Source organism: Tachysurus vachellii, chromosome 26 (genome assembly GCF_030014155.1).
Source record: "Tachysurus vachellii isolate PV-2020 chromosome 26, HZAU_Pvac_v1, whole genome shotgun sequence".
NCBI classification, from domain to species: Eukaryota; Metazoa; Chordata; class Actinopteri; order Siluriformes; family Bagridae; genus Tachysurus; species Tachysurus vachellii.
Window position 1 is genome coordinate 2,026,001 of NC_083485.1, and position 12,997 is coordinate 2,038,997.

Consider the following 12,997-nt stretch of genomic DNA (forward strand, 5'->3'; position numbering starts at 1 on the left):
AGTTGTATCTCAGACTCATTCTATTTGAATTTATTGGCAGACACAGGCAGGTAAACGATAATGTCCAGCGCTGTTTTCTTGTCCTACCCCTGGAGTTCTTGGGTATTTATGTCTTTTACCATTTGTTTTGCTTTTTATGACCTCAGTTCCAGAAAACCTTCTCTGATTAACTTGTTTTCTGAATCTACCCCATAGACCCTCCTACCTTTAATACACCTCATTATACAATATGATGTCATGATTTTCTTTTTGTACAACATTTTTTTGTTAATTCATTTGGGATCACAATTGGGACAAAAATCCAGCCTGTGGATCTGCCCCAGACACTTTGATAATGATTCCTCTCTGTACCCCTGATCGGCATCAATAAAGTCATGTATCTTACCCAACTATTTTAAAAGCTTATATCTCTCATGTGACTAAACCTGTTGTTGCTGTTGGCAAGTTTCTTGTTAATTGAACGCGAGATCGTGAGATTCTGCAGTTCTGATTGCATCTTCTTATTTACCCGAAGACCAGGCGAAACATAGCACTTCCCAGACTGATTAGTCATGTTATAGACGTCATCCATAAAGCAACATCCATACCATCATAATCTGTGGATTTTATTTTAAGTAGATAAAAACATATTCTTACACATTCTTACATTCTTTAGATTTCTTATTTGAAATCTAAATAATTAGATCAACATGAATTCTTTTATTCCATGTATAATTTTTAATGTCATAGAACATCTGTAAAATAGATTCTGTTTTCACTTGCAGCTATAAACAGTTACCCAAGAGCTAGAAAATACAGTTTGTAAGTTACTGAACTCAGAGTGTAAAAGATTTTGCCTAACACTAGAGACTCCTTCCAAAAAAAGTTAAATACACATCTCCTCACAGAAAAGTTCACCAAATAAATTGTACATGTTTTTTTTTCTGTTTATTTGGCGTCTCTGTGTCAACTCGTTCTTTTACTACTGAAGTCGTAACGTAATAATAATAATAATAATAATAATAATAATAATAAATGTACAATATAAGATAAATATAAATGTAGTAATATTTATAGTTAATAAAGTTTTCGCCTTTCACATGACCTACCAACCGGAAGGGTGAAGGCTCAGGTGTTTTCTTGAAAGACATGAACACATGATGAAAACAACAACACAAAGTCATCTGCCCAGTTCTGCTCATTAGTCACACGACAGCATAGCAGTCTGAGGAATCTTTTACATACGTGAGCTCAATGGATTCCCGCAATAAGATAGTGTCTCTGTGATTGCCACAGTAAGAACATTCCAGAATAGATGACCAATTTTGGACATGTGCTTTTATTTTTATTTAATGTAAATGGATTTAAAAAAATTTAAGCACATTTTTACTAAAATGATAGAGCCAGATTTGCTTCTTTCTTCTACTTATTCTGCCTAAAATCAGCAGTATTTAAAAAAACATTCTTTTATCCCAACATGTAGACATCTATACAATTTGAAATATTTCTAAACACCCACCAATAGTATATTCTTAGCAATACTAAAGTATGAACCAAATACAAATGTTTAATTGGAAATTCAAAAATATAAATGACATGAAGAATTTGTCTGGCTATTAATAGCTAGAGTAGCTAAAATAACTATTTCCCAGAAGAGCCAATGAAGACATTTAGAGCGTTGTGATTATATTACATTCTTATACATTATATAATATGATACATGAAGAATCCAATTCAACACAAATACAATTCCATTCAAGTTGCTCCAATTGGTGTGAATGTTTTTCCCCCTTTAATTAGAGTTGCGCAATGTCTTGTGGGTATCCACCTACAGTATATACAGTAAGTATATATATATATACAGGCATATGTCCTTAAACTGAAAGTACAGGAAGGGCTACTTTGTTGATCTGCCATTTTACTCAGCTGCTTAAGGTAATTATAGTGTTTTATATTTTAATTTTGAATATCTTAAAAAATTTTAAATGAACCTTCAAATGAAGCCTACAATTCCTGATTTACATTAAAAAACAGATCATCATTTTATCATTTTTGATCAAGTTGCCTGCTTTTTTAAGATGAATTTCAGTGTTAATAGATAAGATATTCTTTATTACAATACATTACATTGGTTTATTTGCATTTAGTTTAATCTGGGATTTTTATTAGGCAACAGAAAAGATATTTTGATATTATAAACTTCATTATTGTCACGGCGCAGGACAAAGGCGAGTGAGGATCCAAATGCAGATTTTAAAGTTTAATAGTCCAAAAACACAAGAAACAGCTAAACAGACAGAACAGAACAGGGCAGAACACAGAGCTTACAGGAAACAGGAAACAGGCACACCAACATCTAACAACGACCAACACCAGGGAAGTGGACAAACAGAGTATATATATCAAACAGGAACCAATCACAGAGCAGAGACAATCAGAGACTAAGACAACACACCTGAAGGAGAGAAGGAGTACAATGAATGTCCATGGAAACCAAAGAGTGGGCGGAGCAAACAATTAACCACAGGAAAAGACAGCAGACAGAAACAGGACAGAAACACAGACAGACTCATTACAATTATAGTACTGATGAGAAAAAGCAATTATATCAACATGTCTTTTTAATTAAATAAATAAATAAATAAATAAATAAATAAATAATGCAAAAAAGTGGCACTTTGGGTCAATCTTGAAACAAAACACTGGATTATTCATTTTAATAATTAATTATTTTATTTATTTTTTTATTGTTTATAAATGAAATATATAATTTGGTGGGTATTTTTGTAGACACCCTTATCCAGAGTGACGCACAAAAGTACTTTGAAGTTTCTATCAGTGAATACATCAACACTGGTTCACTAGGTCACAGACTAAGGATACCATGAGTCTAAAACTCTGTACGGAGAAAATATATCACAATTTTTTTAAATATATATAAACAAACAGAAAAAAATAATTTCTAGATTAAGTATTTCAGGAATGCGTAGGTCTTCACAAGTTGTCTGAAGACACTCAGTGACTCAGCTGTTTGGATATCTAGAGGAAATCTAGAAGAAAGGAAGATCAGAGAGTTGATCAGAGAGATCACAAGAGATAGCAGTTTATCTTTTGTCTGTCTGGCATAACACAGTCTAATACTGATAAAAATGTCTTTTACTCTTGTGTTGTAGTTTTTAAAAAGGAAGTAGAGAAACAGTCTGAGATGTCCTTCACTTCTGGTAAGATTTTGGATCGGGGTCATATATTTATCATGTCTGCATGTGTTTTTACTCTTATGCTTTGTTTCTTTCTCCCTGGTTGTGTTTATTCTTTACATTTCTTATTATTATAATAAATAGTATTATAATATAGTTTTTTTTGCCAGTATATGTTTCACATTTTGGTGAAAACAAAGGGACTGAAAAAGGCCCCAGGTCCACATCTACCCCGCATACCTACCCCAGACATGTAAGTATCACTGATGCTGATATTTAAGACTGCAGATCAACGTGTGAAAAAGCGAAGGAAGACTGAACTTTTCATTTCCTCAGTGTACTGTACCTACTTCCATAGTGGTGCCTGGGTCTTTCCAGATTCTGGGTTTTGACACCACTAGAAAGCCTCTTTGGGGCAGGCAGTGTTTTAGCAGAACATAAGAAAATAAAAATAATTCAATCTAGAGTGTTCTAGGTCTAGGTTTGACTGGTCAGTTATATGTGCTTAAGCAATGAAACCCCTTTTCCTCCTTTGTTTATTTAACAGCCTTCAGCAGACGTTTCTCTTCAGCTGCAACCATTTACACCTGAATTGGTTGAAAATTGTGACAAGGATGAATATCGGTAATATAACTGCTGTTTTTATTAGGATTTTGTGTCCTAGCTGTAACATGATTCATGGTGATGAGAAAAACCTTGATGCTTAAACTGTAGTGCACACTAATCTTTTTGATTTGTGCCCTAAGCAAGAACTAAAAAAAGAACACGTTTCTGGCCTGGATTTTCTGGTTTTCTTCAGGTTTTTCTGCCCTCATGCGGGTCAGTTTATGTGCAAATTGACCAACATTGTGTTTGAGATGGAAAGTGAAGGGGAAGTGAAGTACAAAATAATGGACTGGGACAGCTGGCTCCTAAACAAATTACCCCAAAAGGAACCTGCAGGGCCTCTGTACAATATTGATGGCCCAGAAGATTCAATCCGTCGTCTTCACTTCCCACATTGTGAGATCGGTGAGTTGACGTTTCACAAACATTTACAAATTCAAAATTGATGTTGAAATTAAGCAATTTAAAAATTCTAAATAAAGACAAAATACTGTGGCAAATTATCAAGTAAATTATTATTTTTAAACTTCTATTTTTTGCTTGACAAAAAATACTAAATAGTTTTTTTGTCAGTGTTTGCTTTATTTTTGTGGTTTATATGTTACAGGTAAAGGCAAAGCAAAACTGACTGTAGCACATGTGACTAATGATGATGTGGAGATCATTCAACCGACAATAGTGACAGACACACACGTGATCATAAATGTTCAGAGTCTCTCCCCCTTTGGTTTAAGTCTTAGTTCCTCTATTTCTACTAAAGGTTACTCTCTTTCCTCAACCTCTAGATCCTCAACCTCAGACTCAGCAAGTGCATCCAGCTGGTCGAATGATTCAGCTGCTTCTCCCTTCTACCTACATGAGGCCTGTTCCAGCTGAATTTAGGACTGTTTACCATCGCTTTCAGCTGTGTCATCTGACCCATGAACTCTCTATGTTCTTGGACCAGCTCCACTCTCCTGAACTTACTGTGCCTCTGACTCGCACTTCCTTCACCCAAACTCATTTGTCTGACCTCGTAGATCAGGGAACTCAAACTGACGGCTGTCCTCATGCTGAAACTTGCTGCCCTGCACTTAGAACTCCTGCCTCTCCTCCATCTCCTGTTTAGCATCTTCTCCTTCTGATTCTGAAACTGGATCCCCAGATTACACTCTGTCAGGACTCAGCCCGGACTTTGGCCATGTGCTTTTGTGTACGTTCTGTGTTCACGTGTCTGCCCCGTCCTTGTCTCTTCCTGCCCGCTTCTGCACACCTGTTCCTCATGTTTCTGATTGTCTTGTTTATTTAGTTGAGCCGCGTTGCCTTGAGCAGCGCGGAATCCTCTGTTGTCTTTCGTTTTGTCCTGGTGTCTTTTGTTGTCGTGTCTCGAGTCAGTGTCCATGTTTCGTGTTTTTTTGTTAATAAACCCTGTTTTTCTTTTAAGCTATCCTGCATTTGGGTCTTTTATTCCCCCGTCCTGTGACACACTCCTACTTCTCCTAGGCCTGATAGCACTGAGTCTGGTTACTTTTACTACGTTTATGGTTACAATAATCTTTTCTTGTTGACTCAGGTGTGGTTATTTATATGTTAGTCATATATTACCTTAAAACTATTACAACATCTGGGGCCTATTCCCATGTGTCTTATGACACCAATTATAATATTTTTAAGACATAACACTTTACTTTGGGGCATTCTTGAGTTCTAAGATTTTTCACAACAGATTACTAAAGCTACACACAGGTGAGGTTTTTATCAGTATTGGATCTAAACTCTGCAGGACAGCAGCTCTACAGGACCAACAGTGTCTACTCCTGTTCTATACTGAACACTATACTCAATACGTTATCCTGTATCCAGAGTTCCCCAAGTATTATTGTAGAGGATTTTCTTTACTGTGTTTTATTAAAAGGCATTGGGGTTTGTAGTTCAGAATATTATTATTATCCTTTCAAACAGTAAATAAATAAAAAAAATTATAACTGAAATCAAAAATTTGCCTTCTCCACCTTCAACCTGGACTGAATAAGTGCACATTCTCTGACCTTGTGTTTGAGGTGAAAGAGGAAGGTAATGTGATGTATAAAGCAGTGTCCTGTGTCTTGTATGGAATACGGCACATGGAGCATGCAGGACCTATGTACAGTATTGAGTGCAATGAAGGTTCAATCCATCGCCTGCACCTTCCACTCTGAGACCAAGAAGTTGATTTCCCCTTTTTTATTCATAATAAATTAGTAATAAATGAAGAAAGTAAAAGCTGTGACAGTGTAGTGAAATGAAGTCTTGGTACAGGGTTCCGGTCAGTATTTCAGTCTTATTTGGTCCAAAAAGCTACTTAAGGAACCAAAGAATTGCTGTTGTTTGCTCACAAAAACAGATATTGCACATAACAGTTCATTGTTGTATCCCAAAGTGAAAAGTCTCCAAGAACAACAAGGTTGAGTGTTAAATTAACTGTGGCTCATGTGACTGGTGGAAATGTGGAGATCATTCAGCCTGTAGAAGTAACAGACACACACGTGATCATAGAAGTTCAACATCTATCACTTTATGGTCTCTTAATGCAATGTCTAGGCCGAGGGAATCCCATCAGAGCCCAAGTCCTACTGTTCTATGACCAAAGTCTGACTAAACTTAACATCCTTCTGTTGCCAGAGAATGTCCCGGTTGAAGAAGTGATCTGCTTTAATACATATGTTTATTATCTTTACCTTTATATGTTAGTGATCTTTATTCCTGACTCTGTCCTTAAGTCCATTGAAAAGATATTTTACTGTTCAAAACATTAGTGAGCAAAATTTGAAGTTTTTTAATATTTTTGTTGAAATAAACTTTTCTTGGCCTCAAAGGTGCAGAGGAAACATGAGAGCATCACATACTGTATATAACAACAAGCTCTTCATGTCAGCTGACCCCTGGTAAAAAAATACAGGCCATGCTGTAAAACTGACGACTGTTATTATGAAGCATGTACTTGTGAGATGTTCAGTAAGATCAGTGCAGAAAAAACATCCCAAAACAAAATGAGAGAGCTGTACAAATATCTCGACTCAGCAGGATGAGCTGCGAAAGCTGAATTCTATCAAATTCTATTAATAACAATATCAAAAATGAAGGCTGGAAAAATGGTACTAGGATCTTGTAAGGAAGTAACGACATATCATCTCATTATTATGAATGTATTCAGCCATTTGGTTCCCTCTTTACAGTTATATGTAAAGTACATTTGGGACGCTGGAACATCAGATGTTGATCACACGAATGTCAGGTGTTGATTATGCATGAAAGAACTAGACAAAAAATCCTTCATTCCCCTTTTTGATGATTTTTGATCACACATAAATAAAATCACAACTCATATTCAGTTTCATCTACATTATCACAGAAGCAGCATTTATGATCAATCTCTAAACATTCTTTCGAACAGTAAATAAATAAAAAAATCTACAACTGAAATAAAAAATTGCCTTCTTCAGCAGAATGTCTCTATAAATAAAAATAAATAACAAAATAACAAAGTAAAGGCTGAAAAAACTTGTTGATCATTTTAGGACCAGTTTTTTATGGAACAAGGATCTTGTTAAAACAGATGATACACATGGTCTTAGGGTAATACATTTACATTTACATTTACATTTACAGCATTTGGCAGACGCCCTTATCCAGAGCGACGTACATAAGTGCTTAAATCTCTAACATTGAATACATTAATGCTGGCTCACTAAGTTACATACTTAAGATACCATGAGTTTAAAACATTTGTTCAAAGTTACAATGAAAGTGTCAAAGGTTGTGTTTTTTTTTTGTTTTTTTTAAATGCAAAAGATAATGAAAGAAGTGCTAGTTGAAGTGTTTCCTGAATAAGTAGGTCTTCAACCGCCGCTTGAAAATATCCAGTGACTCAGCTGTCCGGACCTCTAGGGGAAGTTCGTTCCACCACCTTGGTGCCAGTACAGAGAAGAGTCTTGTAGTAAACTTGCCTCTTACCCTGAGAGATGGTGGAACCAGTTGAGCAGTGCTGGTAGATCGGAGGGTGCGGGGTGCAGTGCGAGGAGTTATGAGGGCTTTGAGGTAAGAGGGAGCTGGTCCATTTTTGGCTTTGTAGGCCAGCATCAGTGTTTTGAATCTGATGCGTGCAGCTACCGGAAGCCAGTGGAGGGATCGCAGCAGCGGGGTGGTATGAGAGAACTTTGGCAGGCTGAAAACAAGCCAGTAATAATGCTGACAAGTTGGTGGTGGTCGTTATTGCCCTAATGCCCACTGGGGGACCTTTTTCTTTGCAAACTCACTGATGAGATAAACTTTAGTCTTGTTATTTTGTTGGCCGTGCTTACTTTTTAACACGAGTAAAGGGACATGGAATGATTCTGGCTTTGACAGACTGAACAGCGTCACGAAGGCAGCTCATAAACACCAAGGCTCCGAGCGCCATATAATGTCAGTCGTGCATTTAAAAACTTTTGGTGAATGTCGTGTGGATTTGCAACTTGACGAGCAGAGAAAACGGGAGATCAGCGTCCACAATGAGAGGGTCAGAAAGAGATTCGCATGATGCTGACACGAGACATTTACAGCATTTGGCAGAAGCCCTTATCCAGAGCGACGTACATAAGTGCTTAAATCTCTAACACTGAATACATTAATGCTGGCTCACTAGGTTACATACTTAAGATACCATGAGTTTAAAACATTTGTTCAAAGTTACAATGAAAGTGTGAAAGGTTGTGTTTTTTTTTGTTTTTTTTGTGGTCGACATCATCTTGCCTCGACCACTTTTTACAGGAACGTCGGGAAAAATTCAAAATGAGGCCCTCCTTAAAAATATTCTGATATTAAAAATGTAATAAAAAAAATAAATAAATAAAGCGGTCGGTAGGTAGGTCTAACAATTTTGGTGATGGTGATTACGCAGGTATGAATTTAAACAAATTAGCATATCATGACGTCACTGACTGGGTCTTCAACCCGTGCCTTCGGGCGCATCATTGCAAACCTCATTTGCAACCAACAAGTTAAAGCGGTGTCGAGCTGTTTTAATGAATTTTTTAGATGTATGATGGTGCCCGAACCCTTATGACTTTGAACGGTGACCGCGAGCATTTTGTTTACTGCAGCCGCAGACATCATTATCGAGCGGGAACCGTTGACTCTGACAGTGAATGACAGTATGAGACGAAGCAAACGCACAGGCCATAGTGTGACATCCGGCAAACATTGATGACGTCACGGGTTTTTATTTAAAAGAAAGAACATACATTTCGTTTGTATGTAGGCCTAGGCAATTTATATATTTACAATACTTACTAAAATATAATTAATATTATTTTACTGCTTTTGTATTAGTTGTTTGAAAAGTAAAAATAAAAAAGGTCGGTCTTAACGCAAATTTACAACCGGCAAGTCGGTCGGACTTAAAGCAAAAAAAATTAATAAATAAATAATTGAGTCGGTCCTAAATTGACAGGGTCTGTCGGGTTACGGCAAACAAGAATATTTTTAAAGATGGCCCGATATATAAAAATTCAGTGTCAGAAGTGTTAAATGATCACATCAAAGAACAGGACCCACGCTTCATGTACATTGAGACAACCTGTAGTTGTGTTCTGATTCCTAGACAAAAGTACAGGCTATACAATAAAAATAATACTGAAAATACTGTACTCCAACCAGAGGTATTATTCAAAAAGATCATCAGCAATTCATATGATTTAGAATTAGTGTGAATGTCAGGAATGGCTTGGACTGTTCTCTGTCTGAACACTAGGGGGACATTTTGTCTTAATAAATTAAATTTGTCTCATAAATTAAATTTTAACATAATTATTACTGCATTCAAGTAATGATTCAGTTGATTCAGTTCAACATTTCATCTTCACATTTGCAGATACTAAATCTTTGGATTCCCAGGGAGCCACTCCTGTGTATAACGTCCTGCCAAAAACAGATGGAAATTTCAAATGGAAATAATAAATGAAGAAAGTGAAAGCTGTGACAGTGTAGTGAAATGTACAGGGTTCTAGTCAGTCTTATTTGGTAAAAAATAAATAATAAATAAGGACCTACTTAAGGAATCAAAGAGGAACCACTTAAGGAACCAAAGAATTGATGTTGTTTGCCCACATAAACAAAGATATAGCACATTAAAGTTCATTGTTGAACACCAAAGTGAAAAGTCTCCAAAAACAACAAGGTTGAGTGTTTATGACCAGGTACCTCAGAATATTTCAGGATTACTCTCAAAATTATGTACTGTAGAAATAAATTCAGAGTTACTTAGAAACTCACTATATGAGTAATATCACTATATGTAAAGTGTCTATTAAACAAAAACAGTAAAACTAGTAACAAGGTTTTTCTGATCACTATATAATAATGTAATGTCACTGCCTTGTTCTGCTTGTTGATGTGTTGCAGGTACAGATGAGGTTAAATTGACTGTTGCTCATGTGACTGGTGGAAATGTGGAGATCATTCAGCCTGTAGAAGTCACAGACACACACGTGATAATAAAAGTTCAACATCTCTCACTTTTTGGTCTCCTAATGCAATGTCTAGACCGAGGGAATCCCATCACAGCCCAGGTCCTACTGTTCTATCACCAAAGTCTGACTAAACTTAACATCCATGTGTTGCCAGAGAATGTCCCAGTTGAAGAGGTGATCTGCTTTAATACATATGTTTATTATCTTTACCTTTATATGTTAGTGATCTTTATTCCTGACTCTGTCCTTAAGTCCATTGAAAAGATATTTTACTATTCAAAACATATTAGTGAGCAAAATTTTAAGTTTTTTAATACTTCTGTTGAAAAACTTTTCTTGGCCTTAAAGGTGCAGAGGAAACATGAGGGCACCATATTCACAGCAAGTTTTTCATGTCAGCTGACCCCTGGTAAAAAATACAGGCCATGCTGTAAAACTGATGACTATGATTATATTCACCAACCAGAGGTAAAGTAAAACTGCTCATGTCATTGTACAAAAAGCTCTTTGTCAGATCTGAAGAAGCATGTTGACTTCTGTAATATTCTCTCCATCACGTGTTTACTCAGGAGGAGAAGTTTAAGCGTGACTACAGTACCAACTACCACCCTACATTTGAGGTGTTCCTCAATCCTGACGTCAATAAAGTCACCTTTAGTTTTTTGGAGACAAATGGCCAAGTGGTGCGGAAACGTGATGGCACAAAAGTCACGTGCTAAGGAAAAAGCAAGAAAAAGAAAGTTTTACAGTCGTGGCCAAAAGTTGAAAAATGAACTCAAGAGGTGGGCGAACAAACACCCACATTTGAATGATTATGTAAGAATATGCTGCCATCAATCAGGATGTGGCTCAGAAGTTGATTGACGATTGGAGAATTGCAGAGGTCTTTAAAAAGAAGAGTTAAAACTACCATAACCATAAAACTACCATTGGGTCATGACTGAAAGGACAAGATCCCGGATACAGGCGGCCGAAATGAGTTTCCTCCGTAGGGTGGCTGGGCGCTCCCTTAGAGATAGATAGAAATTTATAGAAAAAGAAAGAAAAGAGTTAGTCAGATACGTAGATACAGATAAATAGTTCTGTTCACTTTTGGAGACTCTCTGGGAGACACAACCATAGAGAGACACATTAAGAGTGAAGCACAAGATCTGCAGTGGCTGGTAGAGAAATGTGGGAACAGATATCATGTTTTTAATAATGAAAAGAGAGACGATGTCTCTCAGGTCTCTGAGCTGCTGGAGAAGATTGAGAAGATGGTGGCAGGAAACAGTGGCTGCCATTTGGAAATAGACAGAAAGATATTGCAAAATGTAGAAGAGCAGAAAAAACATCAGATACATGTAGAGCTTCGACCAGTAACGATTCACCCGGTTAGACTTTCTGAACCATTTTACATTTCACAAAGTTTCACATTGGATTTCTATGGAACAATAATCCAGTTAGTGTGAGCACTGAATGGATCCTGATGCACTGAATGTGTAATGTGTAGATTGTAAAAAAAGTGAGTTTAATGTTTCAAATTTTGTTTGTGTGTATTTTAGGTGCTGACTTTGTGGATAAATACAGAGCTGATGTCATTCAGAGAGAAAGAGACCACAGTTTTTACAGGAACGTCAGGAAAAATTCAAAACGATATATAAGAATTCAGTGGCAGACGTGTTAAATGATCACATCAAAGAAGAAAATAAACAAATTTTGTGGCAGTTATGGTGGATGAGACGACTGACTTCAGAAAACACAGCGCAGCTCTCATATGTCCTCAGGTATGTGTCTGAAATGGGGTTAAATGAGAGATTTTTAAAATTTGAGGACGTTACAGGCAATAAACGAGCACATGATCTAACAGGGTTGGTTCTGGATACGCTGGAGAGCTACAACTGTAAATCAAAATTAGTGGCTCAGTGCTATGATGGAGCGGCTGCAATGGCATCGGGATTAAATGGAGTACAGGCACTCGTAAAACTCGAGACGAAGAGGCGGCGACAAGTTGGTGCAGCTCCCGCGCAAAAACTCTGAGGTAACGCGACCGTTAGGAATAAAAAAAAAAAAAAAACGCCTTTTTTTTTTTTTTTTTAATTAATCTAACTACATTTAATCTATTCTGTGTATGACAACATATATATGTAGGGCTTGGCTTTCCAAATACTAATTATTTAATAAATTATTTTTATTTATTTATTATTATTATAATACACTAATTACTGTATTGAATTTAATCGATTTAAATTTTGTAATTTAAGTACATTTATCGGGGGGCACGGTGGCTTAGTGGTTAGCACGTTCGCCTCACACCTCCAGGATCGGGGTTCGATTCCCGCCTCCACCTTGTGTGTGTGGAGTTTGCATGTTCTCCCCGTGCCTCGGGGGTTTCCTCCGGGTACTCCGGTTTCCTCCCCCGGTCCAAAAACATGCATGGTAGGTTGATTGGCATCTCTGGAAAATTGTCCCTAGTGTGTGAGTGAATGAGAGTGTGTGTGTGCCCTGCGATGGGTTGGCACTCCGTCCAGGGTGTATCCTGCCTTGATGCCCGATGACGCCTGAGATAGGCACAGGCTCCCTGTGACCCGAGGTAGTTCGGATAAGCGGTAGAAGATGAATGAATGAATGAAGTACATTTATCCATATAACTTCTGTTTTTATTATAGTAATCTAGGACAAGTCTAGGATTTGGTTAAGTTCTTTTTCCATATTTGTTGGAAGGGGAAAAATAGCACTTATTATTGACTTATGCTTAAGTTTTTATTC

The 12,997-nt window shown here is 36.9% G+C and overlaps 2 protein-coding genes across 3 annotated transcripts in view; one reads left to right on the plus strand and one right to left on the minus strand.

Annotated features, from left to right (window-relative positions):
- The window catches only part of LOC132841176 (calponin homology domain-containing protein DDB_G0272472-like), a 102,535-nt gene that overhangs the window by 60,821 nt on the left and 28,717 nt on the right, over positions 1-12,997 (minus strand). The gene's annotated exons all lie outside the window — the stretch shown is intronic.
- On the plus strand, positions 1,868-5,208 carry LOC132841213 (NACHT, LRR and PYD domains-containing protein 1-like). Of its 2 annotated transcripts, XM_060863490.1 has the most exons (7): positions 1,868-1,914; positions 3,153-3,200; positions 3,347-3,429; positions 3,724-3,800; positions 3,976-4,187; positions 4,390-4,460; positions 4,568-5,208. In XM_060863490.1, exons 2-7 carry the CDS (start codon positions 3,185-3,187, stop codon positions 4,610-4,612), a joined length of 504 nt encoding a protein of 167 aa, XP_060719473.1. In that variant the 5' UTR covers positions 1,868-1,914; positions 3,153-3,184; the 3' UTR covers positions 4,613-5,208. The 2 variants fall into 2 exon arrangements, with proteins under 2 accessions (XP_060719473.1, XP_060719472.1); XM_060863489.1 differs by having other exon boundaries at positions 4,390-5,208.

Excerpts from the sequence above, each read along its gene's own strand:
- LOC132841213 (XM_060863489.1), top strand. Across the intron at positions 3,430-3,723 it reads CGCATACCTACCCCAGACAT|CCTTCAGCAGACGTTTCTCT; the intron begins GTAAGTATCACT and ends TTTATTTAACAG. Across the intron at positions 4,188-4,389 it reads CTTCCCACATTGTGAGATCG|GTAAAGGCAAAGCAAAACTG; the intron begins GTGAGTTGACGT and ends TATATGTTACAG.